Source organism: Berghia stephanieae, chromosome 1, assembly GCF_034508935.2.
Source record: "Berghia stephanieae isolate SIO BIC M18660-M18661 chromosome 1, UCSD_Bste_1.3, whole genome shotgun sequence".
Lineage (NCBI taxonomy): Eukaryota > Metazoa > Mollusca > Gastropoda > Nudibranchia > Aeolidiidae > Berghia > Berghia stephanieae.
The window spans coordinates 72,252,103-72,276,102 of record NC_088360.1 but is presented as its reverse complement, the minus strand read 5'-3'; the positions used below and the strand labels follow the sequence as shown (position 1 = coordinate 72,276,102).

The following is a 24,000-nucleotide window of genomic DNA, read 5'->3' as shown; positions in this document are numbered from 1 at the left end:
TTTAATTTTAAGCTATTGTATAAGGCATTTAAAGAATAGGTCCTATCTTCATCCTTGAATATCATAAGATAAGAATAGGACTAGCGTCTTACGGGCTGAATATTGGAATATTATATAAAACATTGAGCAAATTCACTGGATATTGCAGCATGTAAAAGCTCACGGCTTATTTTTCTGAACATTGGAAGTGGAAAGGGTGGGGTGGGGGGGGGGGGGGTTGAAGGAAATCAAACCACGTATGTATGGGTTAAGGGATGGAGTGGGCGGTGTATTTTGTTTCCAGTTCCTTCCATCTCCAAGATGCTTTGCTCCCGCCCAACGAGCGTTCCAGACAAATCAGGCCATCTTAAAATATGTTGGTTGTGCAATCATTCGTGTTATCTTCATTGTTTTGGCTACGCCGTAACAAAGTTGATTATTGCACCTGACTTCATTTTCATCCTTCAAGTACATAGCTCCATGTCTACACACACACACACACACACACACATACACACACACATATATATATATATATATATATATATATATATATATATATATATATAAATATATGTGTGTGTATAAAACATATTATAATAGTATTATAAAACAAATTTGATACGAAGAGCGCTCAACATGATGACAAAACAATTTACCAAAGTAAACAATATCATCATCATCATCATCATCATCATCATCATCATCCTTAACAACAACCAACAACTACTACTACTACCAATGCTACTACCACCACCACCACTACTACTACTACTACTACTACTACTACTACTACTACTACTACTACTACTACCACTACTTCTACTACTACTACTACTGCTACTACTACCACTATTACTACTACTACTACTACTACTACTACTACTACTACTACTACTACTACTACTACTACTACTACTACTACTAATACAACTACTGCACTAACTACTACAGTGTACTTCTACAAGTTCCACAAGTCCAAAAGGGTTGATACATTAATGTAGATTGGCTACCAAAATGTGGTCTATTTTTTATGCAGACAGTTTGGATGTACTACGTCTCATCAATGCAGCTTGACATTGTACTTCTAAGGGAGGTCAAGAGTTCTCAAACTACCAATGTAGACAGATTTGAATTTTTGCAGGGGATCGGATAAGGGCAAAATATAAATAAAATAATATTAAATTATTTTTATATAACTGGTGTTATACTGTATTTAAAATAAACAAAAAACAAACAAACATGAAAATAGACAAAAAATCATAGCAGGGTTTGTTTGTTTTTTTCTGCAGCTGGCATTCGGTTTTACTAAAAATAGATTTTGACACGTAATGATATATTTGCTAAAGTGATATTTCTTAATGTCAAATCGTTAAAATGATAACCAATCGTTTAAAAAAAAAACAACACTTTTTGATAGGGAAACTATAGATAAGGTTATTGGAGTGGTAAAACTATAAGATCCTTGATTTCCTGCGATTGAAATTTCGAACTCGTTCCCAATTCGCGGGGAATGCGGCTCTGGGAACTTGTTCGGAATCAGAATTTCAAGAAACTTATATCACAGCAAAGATGATGGTTGATACGCGATGCATTTTGTTCAAACCAGACAAATCGGACCGCCCGAGAGCCAGTAGGCTATAAATTGGATCAGTCAATTAGGTTATATGCACTGTTTTGACTACCCTGACAACGGTGTTTAGGGCACACGGCACCATAACAACCACGGTATCCATCAATCTATCCCTTCAAACACCAAACACTGACAGTTGTCTTCATTAGCTATGGCATCTTTGAACCTTCCACCGTGGTCAGACATAACACTTTGTTTACAATTGAATGCTCAAGTGAATTTCAGATTCAAGACTTTTTGGCATGTTGGGTTTCATCTTTATCGATACGATGTGTTTTGCCAATATACGACCGTATAGTTGAATTTGTTTCTTTAAAGGAAATGAAAATCAACATTTTCTCCATTCATCCTCAAGGGGATATTCTCTATAGCAAGGCAAGACTCGAATAACCCATGAGTCAGCCGCATTGCAGCGCTGCAAAATGAGCTAGGCAAGGTCAAACAGGGCGACGAAGGTTTGAAAATTTTGGTTACGAAGCAAAGACCATACCGCTTTGTCACGCTGCACCCAGTAATATTATGGGTGAATTGAGTTTGCGCATAAATCGGAAGAGCTCGTTTGATTGCTTCTATTGAATTGAAATGCAGATACTCAAATTATGACATCCCTACATGTGTAGTTAGCTATCCATGCAACTCACCAACAAATCCTGACAACTCCATTGTCTTTTTCCTTTATTGTTTGTCCTACACTCCTCTTTTCTCACTTTTCCTATTGTTGACATGAATTACCCTATTAATTGATTGATTAATTAATACATCAATTGCTATGCCATCTGCTCACTTCCAACATGACATGCTTACAACGTTTCTTCTTCCGTATATTTATCTACCTGATTACCATCGAAAAATTAAGCAATATATAATTAATTCTACCTGTTCATACTCTTAGGGCAGACTACTCACATCAATCAAACCAACTTGCCTCAATCAATCTGCCGTTACATTGTTACGACATGCATGTACATCATGTTCCTTGCTTAGATCGCGTAACGCAGCGGATTGTGGTACAAGGAGCGTATATAAATATATCCACGTGTAATGGTAATTGTAACGAAGACAAACACGCATCTACATTGACAGAACCATCAGGCAGGATGCTTTGTTGATACGAGCGCGATGCGTCATTCATAGATATTAGCATTCGCTCATCCGTGGGCAAGAATGGTAGCGGTATTTTGCAACTGCATTCTACGATTTAACGTGAGCATTGAGCATTTATATAGCGCAATAACCAATAAACGTGCTCCAAGAGCTTTTACAAGGGGTCCCTAACCAACAGCGTAAGCCGATATTACATTTTTTTCCGGACAGAAACAACGCTGTTAAAGACCAAGTACCCATTTCACCCTGAGTACTGTGAGAGAATGAGAGCAAAGAGCCTTTTCCAAGAACTAAACTATGCATACGGGGTTCGAACCCTGGACCTTTCGATCCGAAGGCGAATGTCATATGCACCACGAGACCATGTAACCGCATTATTAAGTTAGCATTAACTGCGTGTTACACAGAAAAAGTAACTATTCTTTATCATTCTGGCAAAACTTAATGTTCATTTTTATTCATTCATTTTATTCATTACCCTTTTTTATTCATTCAGTTATTAATTCATTAATTCATTCACTCATTCATTGGTTAATTTATCCATTCACTGATTCATTCTTATATGCTAATCTTCCACGCCCAATTTGTAGAAATTAAACTGTTACAAAGTTAACTGACATACTGTAGAAAGACACGAATTAAAAAATGTGGCCAGAAAACTCGTCCTTCAAATAGCGATCGATTTAAATGACCCTCATCTGGCAAAATCTCTCAAACCCGAGACCTCGCCTGGCTTTCCAGAGTACGGCAGCTGGTTGCACCACCCTATAATATCATTTTGAAACAACGGAGTGAATCACGGCGCGAAAACGTATTGGAGACGACGGCTTAACAAATTACTGGATCTGTGCGAATACCTTGAAGTCTGGTAGTTTGTGGAGAGGATAAGCAAGATTTACTGACGAGAGCTGCGATAGCGATAGCTACGGTCTTTTAATTGGGAATTAGTATACTTTGGCTAAAGTTGATTTTTTGGTTTATTATTTTTTTAGTTGGTCAGTATTTGCTTGTTTGAAATTCCACTGTTTGATATATTCTTTTGGTATCGCTATGTGTGTGTGTCTACCTATGTGCGTGTGTGTGTGTGTTTGTGTGTGTGTGTGTGTGTGTGTGTGTGTGCGTGCGTGTCGATGCTTCGCTTCGGGTTAGTTTTATTGTTTGTTTGTTGTTTTTTTGGGGGTTTTTTTGGTGTGTGGGGGGGGGGGGGGGGTTGGTACTTTTTTGTCTTTTTAGATTTTTGTGGTCGATTTTTCTTCTTCTAATTGTATGGTGACTTTGTTTTGTTTTTCCTGAATTGTTTCTTTGTGTATGTGAACGGGTAATGATATATTATATTTTTTTTTACATCTGTCAGAGGGCCATAGTCATTAACGAACATCTTAAAATTAAAGATCAAGTACTAAACACCCTTTGCTGACTCATCCTTCTACATTAAAAAAAAGTCATATTTCAATCATGTGCTAAATCTGTATTCAGGCTACATCACGATACATATCGTGCATATTACTGGTGTAGTGACAGGCTGGCGGGTTTTTGGATTGCAACCACATAGATCAGGGCATTGGTTTTCCATTCCTGTAAGAACAGGATGACGGTTTATCAGCGAGGGGGGACGAATCCTCCTGGAAGTCTTGCTGTGCTGAGATGATTTAAACGGGATAGCTTGCCCGATGCGATAAGGTGGATGTTGTCTGCTTCAGACTACATGACGCATTAGTCCTTTTTCTCCTATAGAGATACGCCGATGATTATTTGAATTTTGCATGTCATTTAACCCTCTCCTTACCAGCTATAGGAAAATCGTCACATTCGTTACGATACAACAAACATTTTTCTCATTATGCGTTCTTTTGTACATCTTACTTGCAAAAAAAAATAGAGACGGATGGAGAGAGAGGCTGGGAGAGAGGGAGTGAGGGAAAGATAATGAGAGAGAAGAGAGAGAGAGAGAGAGAGAGAGAGAGAGATGGAGAGCGAGGGGGGATATGATAACGAAAGGGAAAGAGATACCGAGAGAGATAGAGAGCGGAAACGAGCGAATATATATATATATATATATATATATATATATATATATATATATATATATAGAGAGGAGAGAGAGAGAGAGAGGGAGAGAGAGGGAGAGAGAGAGAGAGAGAGAGAGAGAGAGAGACATAGAGAAACATAGAGAGCCGACAGATTATGAAGTGGTTGAGACAAATTACAAAGAGAAACGAAAGAGTCACAAAGAGAGAATTTTGGATTGGTTAATGAACGGTACATAAAATTTATAAATTCATTTTGTATAACAAGAGAGAGACACAGAGAGAGAGAGAGAGAGAGAGAGAGAGAGAGAGAGAGGCATATATTGGTAGAGAGATAGAGGGAGAAAGGATTAGAGAGATAGACTGATATAGAGAGGCAGAGAGAGAAAGAGGAAGAGATGTGAGAGGCTGGCTATATAAGGATGATAAATGACATTTACAATGTTAGAGAGAGAGAGAGAGAGAGAGAGAGAGAGAGAGAGAGAGAGAGAGAGGGGGGGAGGGAGATGTATAGATGGATAAATAGTTGAAAGATGGAGAGAGGGGGAAGAAAGAGAGAGAGAGAAGGGGGGGGGGGGTGTGAGAGGCTGGCTATATTATAAGATAAGGATGATAAATGAAATCTATACAGACAGGGATATAATTAAGATATATTTTAGATTGCTCTTAATCACCAAAGATTCACAGACAGACATGTTTTACTGCATGTTGGGCCATTTCGGAAAGAATTGAAAGATCACATTTGTCTTCTTAATGAAAGATTCAAATACGATAATATTGTATGTAGCGAGCTTGATATATTTTCAGGGCGTTCATAGAAATTGAATGAGTAGGTGTTGAAATATCGCTAACAGCTTCTATAAATGGTTATATTCATATGATGACAAAGAGTGATGAATACACTTGTAAGATTAATCCGTGTAACGTATGGTTATTTTATTGTTTTCTAACGCCAATTATTGTTGATTCTTCAAACCCCGCTAAAGTGATTTTTCTTTCTTCTTCTTTTCTTTTTAGAGGAAAATTTATATTAAAATTGACCTGTAAAATTGCATATATATATATATATATATATATATATATATATATATATATATATATATATATATATATATATATATATATATATATCGAGCTGAGATCATAAAAAGTGAGTTGGCCCAAAGAGAGATTCAAGAGAAAAATATAATCTTCAGATTATTTTTTAAAACGATATTCGACAACATAATAGCAGTCAAATTAGAAACTGAAAGTATTTCTAACTCTGCCCAACATAGCTAAACATAAGTAAAACAGATCGGCTTTGTTATTTCAACACTTTTTATAAAAATTGAAAGCTCCTTGCACGACCTGCAATTGATTCTGTAAATTTGAAGGACATGAAATGTTGTCACATAATGTATCTAGCCCGTTAAACCCATTGAGTCCGAAATTTTCTAATGAAATGTACTTAGCAACTTACAATAATAATTGTTTCTATCCGTGTTTATGTTTACTGTTTATTTTAACTCTGTTTCTCGCTATTATATCTTTTACTGTGTCATGTAATAGTCCTGTGAGGTCCATAGAGTTTGAATCTGCCGCGTCCCTATAGCATTGAACTGACAACAATCATAATATACCAGCCTTTGGGTTGGGCGCAAGTTAATGGTAAAATAGTTGCGCCAGGACTAACAGACCCGGCTACTCAATCACTGATGAGTGGTCGAGGTAAAAAAAAAATTATCTCGACGGAAAATAGAACTAATAATAATTCTTTGCTTAAAAGTCAAGTACGCTACTAAATGAACCATCGGAACCCCAAAACTGCCACCTAGTGCCTACAATTTACAGTACCTCATTGGGGGCTTATCCATTTTTACCAGAAAACGTTGACTTCAAATACCAATGACCCTCGAACATAAACAAGTTTCAAATAGGAGACTTTTTAGAAGTTTAAATTGACAAGTTGAGGATCGTTTAAATCGATTGATATTTGAAAGAAAAAATTTTCTAGTCAAAATATTTAAATAATGTGTTGTCTTAGTTTGTTTGAATTGAATATGAATTATGATCGAGACTGCTTTTTGGCATGACAGATGGCATATACCATCAAATCCCAAAGGAGGTAACCTATTCTAACTCTAAATTGGATTTGGCTACTCGTACTACTTATAAATACGAACCTACTTTTTTTTTACGTAAACGCATACACTCGGGTTACAACCCAAGGGAAAACTCGAAATAATCCATTTATTTATATAAACAGTTTATCGTGCTATTCAGCCATACACTGACAAAACATATTTTGAATTTTGGTCAGATGGCTTTTGCTTCATATCATATTGACCGATTTGAATAACCTCAACTTGTCGTAAATCAAACTAGGTCTCGACTTTAAAGAATTTTTGAGAGCAGTTATCTTAAGCGATCGAATGAAGTAGGTATTTATTTTTGTTTGTTTGTTTGCTTTTTGTTTTGTTTGTTTGTTTGTTTGTTTGTATTTTTTTTGTGTTGTTGTCTTGTTGGGTTATTCTTTTGGGGGGGGGGGGGTTGTTGATTTTTATATTTTGTTTTATTTTTTGGCAAAAAATGAAAAAAAGTTTTTTTGACAGTGTAGGACAGCATTGTGTTGATTTGATGAGGCATTCGCTAAGGGAGACAAGAGAATTCGTAAGAATGCCACGGCAAAAGGATAAAGGTTAATTCTTTTAGCTCAATATCGTTCGACCCCTTCACCCGTAATGAACTATTAATTTTCACACTAAATAGTTAAAAAATATTCATAGATCATTGCATTATAATGCCGTATTTTTATAAATGAATTCATTGTACTACCTATCTATTACGTTTTAACGAGAGATATTTCCCAGTCCGATACATTTAGGTACTGGGAAATGTCAACTGATTACTGAATTCACATCTGCATAAGATAATTTTCACTGAATTTCTAAAGAAGACATTTATATTTTATTAATAAAGAGGTCATTTGTTTTATACTTTTTGACATTGTTGGAGACATTTCATCTTCCTGTGCAGGGATCAAGCGTTTTCTGGCCAAATTTTTCAATAGCGTTTTGACTGAGTATGGCAGTTCGATGCCTATTGGTCCAACATGTTTAACAAAGCCTCTTCTTTTTCATTTCTTTCGTTTCGTATAAAAATTTTTTTTTTAAAAAACAACAACAACAAACAAACAAAAAAAAACAAAAACAAAAAACAACAAAAGGAAAATAACAAAACAAACCTAAACGAAAGAAACGAAAAAAAAGGGGTGACATATAATGTTCGATGATTTCTGGACCTAACACAGATTACCAATAGTTTTGAGAAATTTCTGTTAGAATTCCATGGATGTGCGTTGGTATCGATGGTTTTGATTTGAACAAATGATAAAGCATGTGCAATGTGTCTTAAGATCATTTTAAATTTGACGATGTTATCATATTTGCTGCCCTCACAAACGCACCCACGCACACACACACACACACACACACACACAAACAGACACACAAACATACACATACACATACCATAAACTCCTAACCACTCCAGATTCACCCATACTAAACCCAAGCTCACCCACCCATCCTCCGTCCTATTCTGCCACACTGACAGATCATCTTTGAGACTGTTTATTCTCGGGTTTATTCCCAATAGAGAAATTGACATGTGAGGAAAAAAATGTCATGGCCCGTCTCTAGGGTAAACAAATGGACGAAGGCGATGAGACTGACTCCCATGTCGCCTGATTGACGCCTAGGGTTGGGATTCTCTGCCATTCTCCGACAAAAAAAAATCTCTTTTTTTTTAAAAAAATTTATTTGGCCAGAAATGTTTTCACTTCAAATATCGATCCATTTAAGATTACATCCAATTCACGCACACACACACACACACACACACACACACACACACACACACACACACACAAAAACAAACAAAAAACAAAAACAGAACAAAACACTCTAAAAAAACCTAAGACTTCTGATGAGAATAATAATGAGGGAGGATTTGTGATGTAGTTTGTTGAATGATGATGGTGTTGATGATGATGGTGATGATGATGATGATGATGATGATGATGATGATGATGATGATGATGATGATGATGATGATGATGGTGATGATGATGATGATGATGATGAAGATGGTGATGATGATGATGATGATGATGATGATGATGATGAGGATGATGATGATGATGATGAGGATGATGATGATGATGATGATGATCATGATCATGATGATGATGATCATGATGATGATGATGATGATGATGATGATGATGATGATATTATACTTCAATGTCAATTTTTGAAAGATGCGTTTTTTTCCTGACATACAAAATCACTTATAACAATTGAGTGCTCACAATTTGGTCACATTCCTTTATAACTATTTATGGCCCACGGTGTCAATCCGATAAGTTGACTTTTACCACTTAACTGTCATACTGAGGGAAAGAAACTTGTATTTAAAAATTTGGCCAGAAAAATCTTTCTTCATATATTGATCGAGTTAAATGACCCTCATCTTTGCAACAACTCTCAAACCTGGATGTGGTTGACTCTCCCTCGTGAAGGCACTAATGTTAATACAATACACATTTTAAAAGTTAATATTTCAAACTCAATTTTAATCACTGGGTAGGGTCTTCTATCACCTTAGATATATGTTTTCCTTTTCATGTTGCACTCTGTCTTTGTTCTCCATTGAGCTTGCTTGAGTTTTTTTCCTAGTCTTGGCGGGGATCCTCAGCTGAGAGGGAGGCAGTCAAATGTATATTTCCTTTTTTTTCTTAGTCAATTATGGGCTATTATATAGGGGGGCGGAGTGGCCGAGTGGTTAAGGCATTGCACTGTGATCCGGATGACCCGGGTTCGAGCCCCGCTTCAGGCACTTTGTTTTTTTTTCCTTGAGCAAGATTATTAACCCCCAATTTGCTCACTTGGAAACATGGGTGATTCCTGTTGACATCTGACATCTTGTTTGATGAGTTATCTATATTCTTTCGTGGAATGCCCAGGCGACGATATCTTATGATATCGTGGCGCAAAAGGCATAATTTTATTTTTTTTAAAATATCTTTTATCTTTTTGAATACAATATATTTTGTAGATACATTTGAGTGTGTCCTTCATAGCAGAATCCTTTGTATGTGCCTCGATGGGACTTTTAGGTAATATCAAAATAGATCGCATCAATTGAATTCTCGTGGAATCTTCTGTTCCCTTTGTCTAAATCTTTCTTTTGTGCTTTTAACTTAAGATCTACAACATTTTCACCATCATCTTTCTTTTTACTGGCGTTGAAATGACCTACAAGTGTCGCTAGCGCCGTAAAACTCCTAAAAGAAAAGCAAATCAGTATTTGTGCGACAAGTGGTCTAGTGGAATAACACTCGCCTCGGATCGGAGGGTCCAAGGTTCGAGTCCCGAGCAGCGCATAGTTGAGTCCTAAGAAAAGCCTCTTGCTTACATTATCTCACGTAATCAGGTGTAAAAATGAGTACCTGGCCGTTAACAGCGATGTCTTTGCCCCCCCCCCCCCCCCAATTGTAATATCGCCTAACTTGCGTCATGTCTCGCCCTACATATGTTAAGTGTTTTGAGCACGTTTAGTGGATATTGCGCTATATAAAACCTCAATTTTAACCACCAGATTCAACCCGACACAATACCGTTTAGGGAAGATTGGTCACATTTCTTTCATTATGTTTTGGTGGATTTTGTATACCTGCAACTAGTTTACGCCTGTCTGCACCATTAATTATCATCGCATTGGTCACGCGGAAAGAATTTACAAACAGAAATAGCGACATTAAAACGAAGACAGACAAAAACAATAATTAGTCCTTAACCACAACACGGAGTAAAACAAGCGTCTGAGTAAGAAAAGGAATTAAGTAGGATAAATGTCAACATTGCGACAAGTCAACATGGCGGACGTTACATCAAACTGGTCTCGTCTTGCCGGTTGTGGAGGTCGCCGCATGCACGACACACGACACACAGCATGCATACTAGACATGCCGCTTTGGGGTTAATTTGGAGGCATTTCCCTAATCAATGTTTTAAGAATAGGCTTCAACAGTCGTGACGTCACTTCCCTCGTAATGACGCATAGTAACATAGTAACTGGTTCTAAACTATCGGAACAATGGCGGACGCCCTTATGAAATACTTCTTCGACGAGCATAAAAGTGTATCCAGAGGAGAAACACATTATAAATCTGACCATCTTTTGACTTTTATAATTCTGATCACATGACATGTGAAAAAGTTCTCGCCAGCATGAAGAATAAAAGGTACCTATTTTCTTTGTTTAGAACCGAGCTGCTCGTTGCTGGGCGGACGTGTCATCAGACTATTGAATCCTATTGGAATTCAGACGCAATAAAAGTGGTTCAAGTGGAGGCGCGTTTTCGCCAGATTCTCAGAAGACTATTACTAGAGTAGCTATTGGGTATTTGAAGTTTATTGATTTTTTATTCTTTTTAGATTCAACTGACTCACAATTTGTCAAAAAATCTGAAGTTTAAATCGGAGGTGTCTTTCCGACTCTAATTTCTTGATTATGAATCCGCCATGGTGATTTGTAAGTCTCCTCCCCAAACCTGTATCTACCTCTTGAAATTTTTCAAAGCGGGTGGTAATTTCTGCTTCATGTGTGGCGCGGTGGCTTAGCAGTATGGCATCTCATCTTGTCATAGATGTCAAGCGGTGTTCAGCGTGGTTAGTGCTGGGATGAGCGACAGGGATTGGGGAATATTCTGGTCATAACGTATGACCTTGGGTAAGGCATTTTATACACATCGCCTCACTCGACTCAGGTATGAAGGAGTACCTGGCTATAGGCAGTGAAGGTATTTTAAGATAGATAGTACAAAAGGACACATAACAGGCGACTGGTACTGAATGAAATTGAAATATGATTCCATATGGTCAGTTGGAAAAATAAATGAAAATATTTGAAGCGCACAAACATGGTAAATTTGTCCAAATGCTCTAAAGAAATGCTCATATTTATTTATTTATTTTATTCCTTTTTTCCAGATTGGACATGTCACAACGTTTGAAGATCTTAGATGGCGGGTCAAGATTAAAGCTGATTAATATCACAGCAGCGGATAATGGCGTCATATCTTGCAGGTCTCAAAACATGGCCGGTTCCGTCGACAGTCATGACAATTTTCTTCTAAACGTCCGGGGTGAGTTGTGGTAGTTTTATTCATTTGTTGCTGTTTTTTAAATATTTTTGTCGTGTTATTGTCCAGTTGTTGTTATTGTTGCTGTTGTTTTTAATTCAGTTGCTGTTGCCGTTGTTATTTCCAGTTGGTGTTATTGTTATTGCTATTGTCCAGTTGTTATTGTTGTCGCTGTTGTTGTCCAGTGCTGATGCAGTTGTTATTTATTGTTGTCGTTACTATCCAGTTGTTGTTATTGTTGTCGGTATTATTGTCCAGTTCTTTAATATTCTATATTTCTTTTTCCTAGAAGAGATCAGTAGAGCACATGCACGAGCATCTTCTGTCACATCCAAATCCATGTTTATTTGCAAGGCAGATTCACGTCAAGACTACACACAAGATGATTAAAACCTGTCCAACAGTTTTGTCACAGTGTGGAAAACAAATATGAAAATATAACAGCTTCTAAAAAAGAACAAAATACCAAACACCGAACGTTTCGGGCTCAAACACCTTCTTCAGCAACAACAAAAACAATAAAAACATAAATATATTACTAAAAATCCAGATCGACGATTAAATATTATTCTGTACGTCCTCTGGACCTCCCGAGGTCCCAGGTTTGAGAGTCTTTTTTTTTTTTCTAGGATGAGGGTCATTGAAATTAATCGATATTTGAATGTCTAGTTTCTGACCCAAATTTCTAATAAATGCGTGTCTTCCCATTGTACGATAGTTAACTGGTTAGCTAGGGCCAAGCAAATGTGTGGTCGTTGCTCAATCGATTAATTGACAAGTGGGTGCAATTTTCAATCAGGTCCCACCATAAATTATCCATGGAGTCATTCACTCTCTCCTGACTCAGATAATCTATGGAATATAGAACCCCTGCTCGTTTCCTGTCATAAATTACGTTGTTGTGGCCTTAGACAAGGCAATTAAATCTTCTTTCATTTTTTTTTTTACAACGCAAGATTGTATTTTATGCGGTTATGTGGTGTTGTGATATGATACTCGCCTTCGGGTCGGAAGCTCCTAGGTTCGTCTCCTGCTCTGAATGGCGCATAGTTGAGTTCTTTGTATTTTTCCGACTTTACCATCATTACATTTATCATCAGTTTAAGGGCAAAATTAAGCAGCAAATGCATTCACTCGGTTTTAAATCTATTTTACTCTGTCCTAGTATGTTAGTCTTTGTTTTGAAATTTATTTCGGGTTTTTTAAAATTTCTTTTTAAAAATATTCTTTTAGTTTACTTTAAAAAAATGTTGACTACTGTTTCGTTTCATACTTATTTTAAATCTCTTTTTAATTATTAAATAATTTATTTATTTTGGGCGGGGTTCTTTGTTTTGAGGATTTTTTTTTGTTCAATCCCCGCAGCAATGAGGAATTAATTATGATACAATTTAATATAAATTGTGAGTCATTCGGATTCTCTCCAATCTGTAGTAAGAAATACGACTTGAATCCATTTTTCTAGGATGGCGGTCAGAACCACAGATTATCTACCATATTATTATCTGTGGTCAGAACAATCCATCTCCTTGATCACGATTCCACTTTACAGTGAACTTCTTCTCGCTAGCATGTATTTCCTAGATAAGGAAACAGGAAGGCTATAAATGATTGCCTCCCCCCCCCCCCCTTCCACAAACCACCGCCCTGAATGATTGACAGACTGGCAAGCCATTGGTCCATGGCTGCCATCGATGAAGGCTGTCCACTATTTGTACACCGGTAGATACAACGAAAACAAACGCCCACAGATAAATGGAGTCATGACCTTGTCTATATTTCTTTGTGATAAAGTTATTGGTCTTACAAAGCCTGTGGGCCTATTCTGCTATGCCATATATTTTCAAAACACCTTTTTAACACATTGTCCAGATAACTCGTTCTTCAAATATCGATCGATGAAAATATACCTCCAACTTGTCAGAAACTCGTAAACCCAGCCTCAAATGAGGTCTCGGGTTTGAAACATTTTTACAAGTATGGGTTTCCTTAATCGATCGACATTTGAAATACCAACCTTCTTGCGAAATTGGGAATTGATAAAATTTATCAGAATATGGCAGTATTTGGTATTCATTCAGCCCCAGTCGACTCAGAAAGTCTTTTGAGAGCTGGTCTAACTGGAGGCCAACCGTTGGCTTTTGATTCGCCTTGTCAATGCGGAAATTGCTTTCCTGCAAGGAAATAACGGTCATTCGTTAAAGAAACAGCTACGGGCACTGTTGTATTATCCATACCATTCGCTGTCTGAAATGATGTAGCATTATAGATGGGGTTGTCAGATAGTTTTTACTTGAAATGCCAAAGTAGAAAAGAGAAAATGTCACTTTTTTTGTAGGGAAAAATTGCTATGCCGGTATGCGTTGTTGTAAGTGGTCTTTGAGTCCCTAAACCAGTGAATTATAAAATATATCTTGTGACAGTACATTTCGGTTCCGAAGAAAATGGTAATATCGCTTAACGGGTGACATGTCTCGTTCTGTATTTTTAGTGTTGCTGCTGGTTAGGGACACCTTGTAAAGCGCTTTGAGCACGTTTAGTTGATTTAACTCAATATAATTTATATAAAGATATCAATGTATTCACAGTATCGTTTTTTTTTTTAATTGGAACAGTTTTGGCGATTTGAAAATGTGGAATTTGCATTTAAAAGCACATATTTATTCATTAGTTCGTTTATTCGTTTATTTATTTATTTATTCATCTATCCATCTATTTATTTATTCATCTATCAATATATCTATCAATCTATCGATTTATCTATCTACCTATTAAACTATATATTTTCCATTAATGCTAGTTATCTATCAATTACTGTTTGACTTATTTCATTTTAAAAATAATTCTCCTTCTAACAGCGCCTGGCACCCCGCGATTGATAGAGGAAAAGTTTACACCTTACATAGTTGTGACCAAGAACAGCGAGGCTCGCCTGGACTGTCCGTTCGAAAATGCCTCGTTGATATCATGGTTTGTCGACTACGAGAAACTGTCCAGCAACTCCAAGTAAGAAGAAATCTACAAAGGGTATATCAATCAAAGCTAATTTTCAAAACATGCAAGAGAGAAATATAATCTAAGTCAAGATTTATTGAACGTGGTCAGTGACTCGATGGGTCATAGCCAACGTGTACTTATTTGCAGGTCCGGTAACCCAATTTTTTATTGTCTCATTGTTGTAATGGAAATACTCTCAAACCAACGCAAAATATTGTTCATAACAAAAATGTTCAATCTAGCTCATAATTGTGTTTGGTTATATGACCTGCAAAAACGTGCACCTAGGCCCTCGCCTTGTGAATTTGGGTAAGATACTTTACACACATTGATCCATTCGACTCAGGTGGGAGTGAGTGCCTGGTATAGGATATTATTGTGCCAATAAATAAATACCGTCTAGCGGGCGACGTGAATTACAAAAACCCGATTCCATGTAACTGGAATTGGAAAGAAATGAAGCAGTTTAAAGCGCTCTGAGCAGTATTTATCTTAATTAATAATTAACCTTCCACGGCTGTGTGTATGTGCGCTCGTCTGTGTGATGCTAATTTTAAAATCTTATTCTAAGTTGTCACCAGAAATTACTAGAATGGAGACATAACCGTTGTGGCTACCAATCTCTTTAGTTGTACTGAATCCAAGTAATGGGAGCATGGTCACTGACTAAATAGGTTACATTGAACGCAGGTGTCGCAACCGCTGGGAAGACGCTTTACCTGCATAGTCCCATTCAACACAGGTGTCGATGAGTACCAGATTCTATTTGGTGATAACAACGGTAAATGGATGCCCAAAATTCTTGTTTTTCATATAAACCTTGTTTTAATAGAGTTCCATATATTATTCTTGATCTCCCCCCCCCCCTTTCCCCGACTACTTAATTACATTTTTTTCATATTATTTATACACGAAACAAAACGACTCACAAAGGGGGTGGGGGGGGGTGAATTTTGATATCATGATATTAGTACATAATTATTTTAAGAAGTTGATCAATATATAATTGCCACAGTTTTGAACTCTCATGCAGACATGTTTCTCTAGCTCTGGTCAGTATACAGAATATTATCTTTACGTATATTTATTAGAACATTTTCTTGATCTCGCAGTTCACAGTGTGTATGGATACCAACCTTGAGGTCAGTTTATTGTTTACGTTGGTTTAACACTAACATCGTCATCGACATCCCAGCCTGTGATATCAACATTCACCGCTCGTGGGATCAATAGTAATGACAGCAGCAATACCTCCACGCGTCATAACACCCACGATTTATCCTATCACAAGATGGTCAGTGTTAGGTTATTGAATGCGCAATTCACGGGAAACAGAACCCGACATTAGTGAACTTGCAGTTCAGATCTATTCACAACAACAAAATTCAAGTCTCATTTTGTAGAAATATTTTTCATCTTTTTGAGCCATTTGAATTGAGGTAACGTGCTCGTTATCAGTCTTAAACCAGTCCCGGTACTCGGGAAAAACACGTATTTATAAATATGGCCAGAAAACTCATCCTTCACCGTTTAAATTACAATCATCTCGGCAAAAACTTTCAAATCTGGGACCTCGCGATCGCATGATTAAGGTTTTGAAACAGTATGTATTATTCTGTAAAAGGTGGGATAATTTGATTTGTGTTAGGTTTTTAGGCAGTCAACAGAAGTATAAGACCTAAAATGTCCATTCAAAGATACGAAATGATGGAGAAAGGCGCATCTTGAAAGACCTTCTGTAAAACATCTTAATGATAATAAACATGTTTTAGGCGTTGTTTGGTTCGTTATGACTCGTTTGAATGCGAATTTACCGGATAGGTCGCCATCATAACCACCTTCAGCGAGATCCTACCAGCGGGATCAGTTTGGTCTTCCGGTTTGTGAGCACTAATCACAATGTCTGCCTTCAAGTTTGGCTGGTCAGTATATTGTGTTCAAGACAGAAATGGTAGCAGCAAAGGTCGGCGGTGTGCTGCAGGGTATAGATTCAAGAGACGTGTAGCATCGATGTATTTCTCACGTATAACGACCGACTGTAACATACCTCCCTCCCCCTCTCTCTCTCTCTCTCTCTCTCTCTCTCTCTCTCTCTCTCTCTCTCTCTCATCTATATCCGTATTTCGACTTCCATCCCGCAGGCATCAGGTCATCGCCAATGGTTCCCTCTACTTCCCGAAAGTGAGGTCTTCAGATGGAGGAAGTTACAGATGTGAAGGCCTCAGCGCCAATGCACCTGCCCAGACGTTCACAGTAGAACTCGTCCTCTCAGGTGAGTGAGTGAGAGCGGTTCTTCTTCTTCTTCTTCTTCTTCTTCTTCTTCTTCCTTTTAAGTCTCGAAGTTTGATTTTGAAGATTCCACAAACCACAATATTTATTATTTTTCACTGGAGATGTGAGACTATTCCATTAACTCATTGTCGATGGTATGAACGAGAGCAAGTGAGCATCCACTCTTGAGTGAGGATCCTCTTATTTTGTTGAATATCACCTAGAGGTAATTTCACATGGCCGTTTAGGCCTTTGAAAAACATTGTCACTTTTTGGCGCTTTCTTCTGTTTGTGGTGCTGGACGACAAATCGGAATCCAGTCGGGATGAAATAGGTGATAGAAAGTGATTTTTCAAGGCAAAATAATCATTAACAAAAATGTCAGTCTTTTGAACTTCAAAGAATATATATTTATTCTTCTGGAGCGCGGATATGTGGTTTAGTGGTATATCACTTGCCTTCGGACTTTTTTAAACATCATCATCATCATCATCATCATCATCATCATCATCATCATCATCATCATCATCATCATCATCATCATATTATTATTATTATTATTATTATTATTATTATTATTATTATTACATTATTATTATTATTATTATTATTATTATTATTATTATTATTATTATTATTATTATTATTGAATAAATGATTTTGAAAATAATAATAACAACAACAACAACAACAACAATAATAATAATAATAATAATAATAATAATAATAATAATAATAATAATAATAATAATGAGTAGGCATCCTTCCGTCTCAAGAGACGATGGTTTGCGCTCTGTATGGCTTTAGTCTCATCAGTCTTGTTGAGAGCAACGACGGGTGTGACTCAGCAGACCAATCCTTGCATGGCAGTCTCTACCGCAGTTGTTGCACACATAGTTTGACTGTGTGTTTGGTATTTGGATCTGCTGCCTCTCTTTCCTCCTTGCTCTCCTCTCCTCAAACTTCATCTTACTACTCTCCTCACCTCTCTTCACTCCCTCCATCACCGCATATCTCCAGCCGCTGCGGTCGTCATCAAGCGACTCCCAGGTGTTTGAGTCGATGCCTGTCAATTTCAAGTCTCGTTTGCAGACATCATAGAAGCGCAGAGCTGGATGGCCAGTTGGTCGCCGTCCAGAAGCAAGTTCACCGTATATGATGTCTTTGGGTATGCGTCCATTGTCCATCCTGTGTACGTGACCAAGCCATCGCAAACGTCGCTGGCAGAGCATGAGATGCATACTGAGGGAGTTCGCTCTTTCTAGCACTGCATTGTTAGTGAGTCTGTCCTGCCACCTGATGCCGAGAATTCGTCGTAGACAGCGAATGTGGAAGTTTTCCAGGCGGTTCTCCTGTCTGGCATATGTTGTCCAGGATTCACTGCCATACAGTAGGCTACTGAGTACACATGCCTGGTATACTCTGAGTTTGGTGTTCAAAGTGAGTTGGTTGTCCACACTCTCTTGCTCAGTTGTGCCATGACAGCGGCAGCTTTGGCGATGCGCTTGTCTAATTCTGCATCAAGTGAGAGGTTGCTGGTGATGGTTGTGCCCAGGTATGTGAAGTGATCAATGACTTCTAGATCATCGTTGTCAATGTAAATTGCTGGTATAGAGGGGACATCCTGACACATTACATTTGTTTTCTTGATAGATGCTGATCGTCAGCCCGAATTCCCTGCATGCGTGGGAAAACCTGTCCATCAGCCGCTGAAGGTCTTCCTCGGTATGCGCGCATAGAGTTGCATCATCTGCAAATAGCATTTCCCTTATGAGCACTGTGCGGACCTTGGTCTTTGCTCTCAGCCGTGCCAGATTGACCAGCTTCCCATCACTTCTGGTGTTTAAGTGGACTCCTTCTGGGGACTCTTTGAATGCGAACTTCAGCAGTAAGGAGAAAAATATACCAAACAAAGTCGGTGCGAGGACACAGCCTTGTTTCACGCCGCTGCGTATGGGGAAGGGTTCAGAGGCTCCCCGTCGTAGCTAATGGTGCCCTTCATGTCGTCGTGGAAGGAGGCAATGATGCTAAGCTGCTGAGGAGGACAGCCAATCTTCTTTAGCAGCTGGAAAAGGCCCTTCCTGCTAACAAGGTCAAATGCCTTTGTCAGGTCAATAAATGCAATGTAGAGGGGCATCTGCTGTTCTCTGCATTTCTCCTGAAGTTGACGTACTGAGAAGATCATGTCCACTGTCGACCTCTTGGCTCTGAAGCCACACTGCAACTCTGGGTAGATACGTTCGGCGAGGACTTGCAGTCGAGCGAGGACAACGCGCACAAAGACTTTACCCACAATGCTCAGTAGAGAGATTCCCCTAAAGTTATTACAGTCACTAGGGTCTCCCTTGTTTTTGTAGAGGGTGATAATCTTGACATCGCGCATATCCTGGGGTACCTTGCCTTCTCTCCAGCAAAGACACAGGAGTTTATGTAGTGGTTCCAAGAGGGCTGGCTTTCCACATTTGATGATTTCGGGTGGAATGCTGTCGTCACCGGATGCTCTGCCACAGGCCAGAGCATCGATTGCTTTGCTGAGCTCCTCCATAATTGGTTCTGCGTCTAGTTCTTCCAGTACTGTCAGTTCTTCAATTGCGTTTTCTTTGTAAATTTGCCTGTCGCCTGTTTGATGCCCTCATACATGGCCCTTATGTTGCCACTGTCAGGCTCTTGCTGGATGTTGTCCGACAACTGAAGCCAGTCGTCGTTGGCGCAACGTCGTGCTGTTTGCTGTGCTTTGCTGCGTGCAGCTCGCAGCGCCTGCAGGTTCCTCTGACTTGGTTTATGTTTATAGCTGACAAGTGCGCTGCGCTTGGCATCAATGACTGGCTCCATCTCAGTAATTCTGGCTTCAAACCATTCATTATTCTTGCGCTCCTTTTTGCCATATGTCAGAACTGCAGTGCTGTAAATGGCGTTTCTAAGAGAGTTCCAGCTGTCCTGTGCGTTTTGTTCTGCTTTTCTATGAGCTGTGTTGAGAATCTTCTCAAATTGCTCGTTGAACTCTATATTATTTTCCCGGTAAGCTGTCTTGCTGATGTTGATCCTGGGCTGGCCCTTTCTCTTTGAGTGATGACGTTTCTTTGACCCTTGTGGCAACCAAAGAGTGATCGGTGTCGCAATCAGCGCTTTGATAGGACCTGGTGTTGCAAACATTGTTAAGAGAATCGCGCTTAGTGATGATCATGTCCAGCTGATGCCAGTGTTTTGACCTTGGATGTATCCATGACACCTTGTGACATGCCTTGTTCTGAAAGTAGGTATTCGTCACGCATAGTTTGCGATAGCAGCAGAGTTCAAGAAGCCTCTGACCATTTTCATTCATCTTTCCTATGCCGTGGTGCCCCAAAACGGTTGGCCATGATTCTTTGTCAGCACCAACTCGCACGTTGAAGTCGCCAAGAAGGTAGATGTGCTCCACTTCTCGGATATTGTTGACAATGGCGTCTTATGACTCATAGAATTGGTCCTTAACTTCAACCGAAGCTTGCAGTGTTGAGGCATAGACGCAAACAAGGTTCACCGAGCCCTGCAGGGATGACAGGCGCAGCTTTAAAATTCTCTCTGTGCCGTCTGTTGGCGGTTCGATCATAGGAAGCAATGTATGGCCGTGCTCCCTCACGTCTGTGCCTTTTCCTTGCCAGAAGAATGTAAAGTGTTTCTCCTTCAGGGATTCCCTCTCTGGGAGTCGCGTTTCCTGCAAGGCTGCTATGTCGATGTTCAGTCTGTTAAATTCACGATCAATTGCTGCTGTTTTTCGAGCACCGTCCATGGCCTGAAGGTCATCTGTCAGTCCTGAGCGCATAGTTCTTACATTCCAGCTTGCTAATCGAAAAGCTGGGGACTTCGTTTTCTTTTTCATTTGCTTGCCTGGTACACAGTTTAACGATAATAATAATAATAATAATAATAATAATAATAATAATAATAATAATAATAATAATAATAATAATAATAATAAATAATGATAATAATAATAATAATAATAAAAGTAAAATAATAATAATAATAATAATAATAATAATAATAATAATAATAATAATAATAATAATAATAATAATAATAATAATAATAATAATAATAACAACAACAACAAGCATCATTAGCATGCTATGCACTTAGGGTAACTGAGAATTTCGCCTCAATAAGATGTGAATTTGCATCGTCTTATCCACACAGTAACAACACACATATATGATGGGCAATGACGACCTGATGACGTGTGTACTCATAAAGCACTTGTCTTTGGCATGGAAGATTGCGGGAAGAATCCCCGTAGGGAAAGAAATATTTGGGACTGCCATTTGATTGTACCGACTCACCTGATCACGAGATTACCGTTGAATTAGTCCTGAGGTGACTGATGAAAGCTATTTTACGCCTGGAGACGTTCCTCGATTGTTATTGTTTATGGTTTCCACGGTTACTTGGGTCAAACGGTTAGTCATTCAAGTTTGGATCCCGGGATCTTAGATAGTTTTTTCATATGTGTCCTGTACTGTTTCTTTGTTTTTCGTCATGGTGTATCTAGTTGAGTGGTAACGCTCCCAACATCTTCTGAACTTAAGACGTGGTCCACAAGTTCGAATCCCTATCTTGGTCCCTAGCAGTTAATAATTGGAGAGGCTTTTATTTTATCTCCCCTCCCTTCCAGTCTTACCGAAAATGTCAAACAATATTCTCCAGGTACTCAATTCTGTAGAGGTTCAAGCGCTCATAAATTGCGTGCGTTGTCCTTTATGATGAATATATTGTATTGATCTTCATGGCAAAGAAAACTATGTATTGAAAAGCTTTTTGACCATGGAAATAAAACCGCATGTCGTAGGCACTTTGAAAATAAAACGTATTGCAGTGATCTATTTCGGCATTACTGCTAGACTATTAAGTTTTAAAACTCGCCGAATGTCAGCCTGAATTGTGAAAATAGCTGCAAGGAAATTGGACATGTACACACCATACATTTAATGAACTGTCCAAGACCAAGACGTTGAAAGCGAACATGAAAAAGAAGAAGAAGAAGAAGAAGAAGAAGAAGAAGAAGAAGAAGAAGAAGAAGAAGAAGAAGAAGAAGAAGAAGAAAAACAACAACAACAACAATAACAACAACAACAACAACAACAACAACAACAACAACAAGAAGAGAAGGAGAAAGAGGGAGGGAGGGAGAGAGAGAGAGAGAGAGAGAGAGAGAGAGAGAGAGAGAGAGGGGGGGGGGGTTCCTTTTAACAACTATCTCAAATGACGTTCGTGACAAGAACTTATCAAATAAATGTCAGTACCCTTTATAATAAACGATTCCCATTTTTTTTCTCCTGGCACAGGCCCATATAACTATCTTACCTTTTTCCCTCTTAGTTTTCACACTTTCATTGGCATTACGACTGTAGTATAAGTCTATGTTTTAAAAAATAAAACAGGTCATTAGGCCGGCCAGTAATCTGCAGCCAGTAATGATTTCATATCATGATTTATTAGGTTGACCCTCGGGGCTAACACCCCTCATCAATCAGGGGGGGGGGGGGGGGAAGACACTGTTTGAGGTCATCGGACAAGCGCTATTTACATCTCATCGATTCTGGTGGCCAGACACGTTAGGTAAAGAAATGGCACCGACATTGCACACAAACCCACATACGTTACGTGATTGACGAAATTTTAACATTACGGTTAAGCGTAATGTTATAGAAGACATTTTAAGATATTGCATAACGTGATGTGAAAACAAGACGTAATAAATCTTAAGTCTTTATCTCGTATTTGTTATGCCGATTACTTTTTGTCAATTGTAATACCATATGGAAACATTTGAATAGTTGTAGTTGTAAGTCATTGGTGTACAAACCCCATTTGTACAATATCGATTTGTATTTGGACATTCAGATGGAACCTGTTATAATATTATATGTTGGATGATACGAAATATTACCTCATCGTCATAAGACATTAAAACTAGAAAATTCAAGCATGTGCCATTGGCACCAAGGTGTTGATTATATACTACAGAGATACCGACTGCAAAGAACCACTCCCTGACCTCACTCGAAACTTAACGAATCCACACTGGAGACGAGGGACACACCGGAACTGGAACGGCATATTATGACTTAAATGAGAGAGTGCAAAGGAGAAGAATTTATTACGCGAGAACGACACAATCGCATTACAATTGATTGCGATGAGGTAAATTGACACTTTTCGTCCTAACTTGCTCCATTGTTCGTTTATTGAGTAGATAATGAAATAACAATTCATTCATTTATTCTTCGTCATTAAATCATTCATTCATTGATTTATCTTCACATTCATTCATGAGCTTTTCGTTTCTCTCCCTCTATTTCAGGCCTGGAAGATATCACAATGGCCACATTTGAACCACGCCTCACGCCAGATTACCCCATAGTCATTCCAGTTCAAGAGAAGTTTCAAATCAAAGTCTTTCCTCCGGGAGGGCAACCTCCACCTGAGTACAAGTAAGTCACTCACTGACTCACTCATTCCCATCACCAGTTGACGGTCGGGGGGGGGGGGGGGGGGGGGCATGCGGGATACAGATGTCACAACCTCACGCCATTCATCACGGTCTCGGCCTTTTCTAGAAGGCTATTTTAAGGACCTGACCTGTCCACTTTTTGATTTTGTCATCCCACAGTTTTTTCTGTCTTCCTCTTTTTTTTTGTGTGTGTCTCTCCATAGTGCCCTGCATGACAACAGTCTTGCACAGGTTATCATGGCGGACAGTATCCGAACCATGACAGTTTCATTCTTTTCACTATTGACAACAGTGGTTCCTTACCTCCGGT

The 24,000-nt window shown here is 38.6% G+C and overlaps 1 protein-coding gene across 3 annotated transcripts in view; it reads left to right on the top strand.

Moving 5' to 3' along the window:
- The window catches only part of LOC144956013 (inactive tyrosine-protein kinase 7-like), a 235,135-nt gene that overhangs the window by 195,530 nt on the left and 15,605 nt on the right, over positions 1–24,000 (top strand). For all 3 annotated transcript variants that reach the window (XM_078886304.1, XM_078886295.1, XM_078886311.1), the window contains 4 exons: positions 11,781–11,935; positions 14,791–14,938; positions 17,071–17,201; positions 23,541–23,670. In XM_078886304.1, the coding sequence (XP_078742430.1) occupies positions 11,781–11,935; positions 14,791–14,938; positions 17,071–17,201; positions 23,541–23,670 (564 nt within the window). The remainder of the gene's footprint in view (positions 1–11,780; positions 11,936–14,790; positions 14,939–17,070; positions 17,202–23,540; positions 23,671–24,000) is intronic.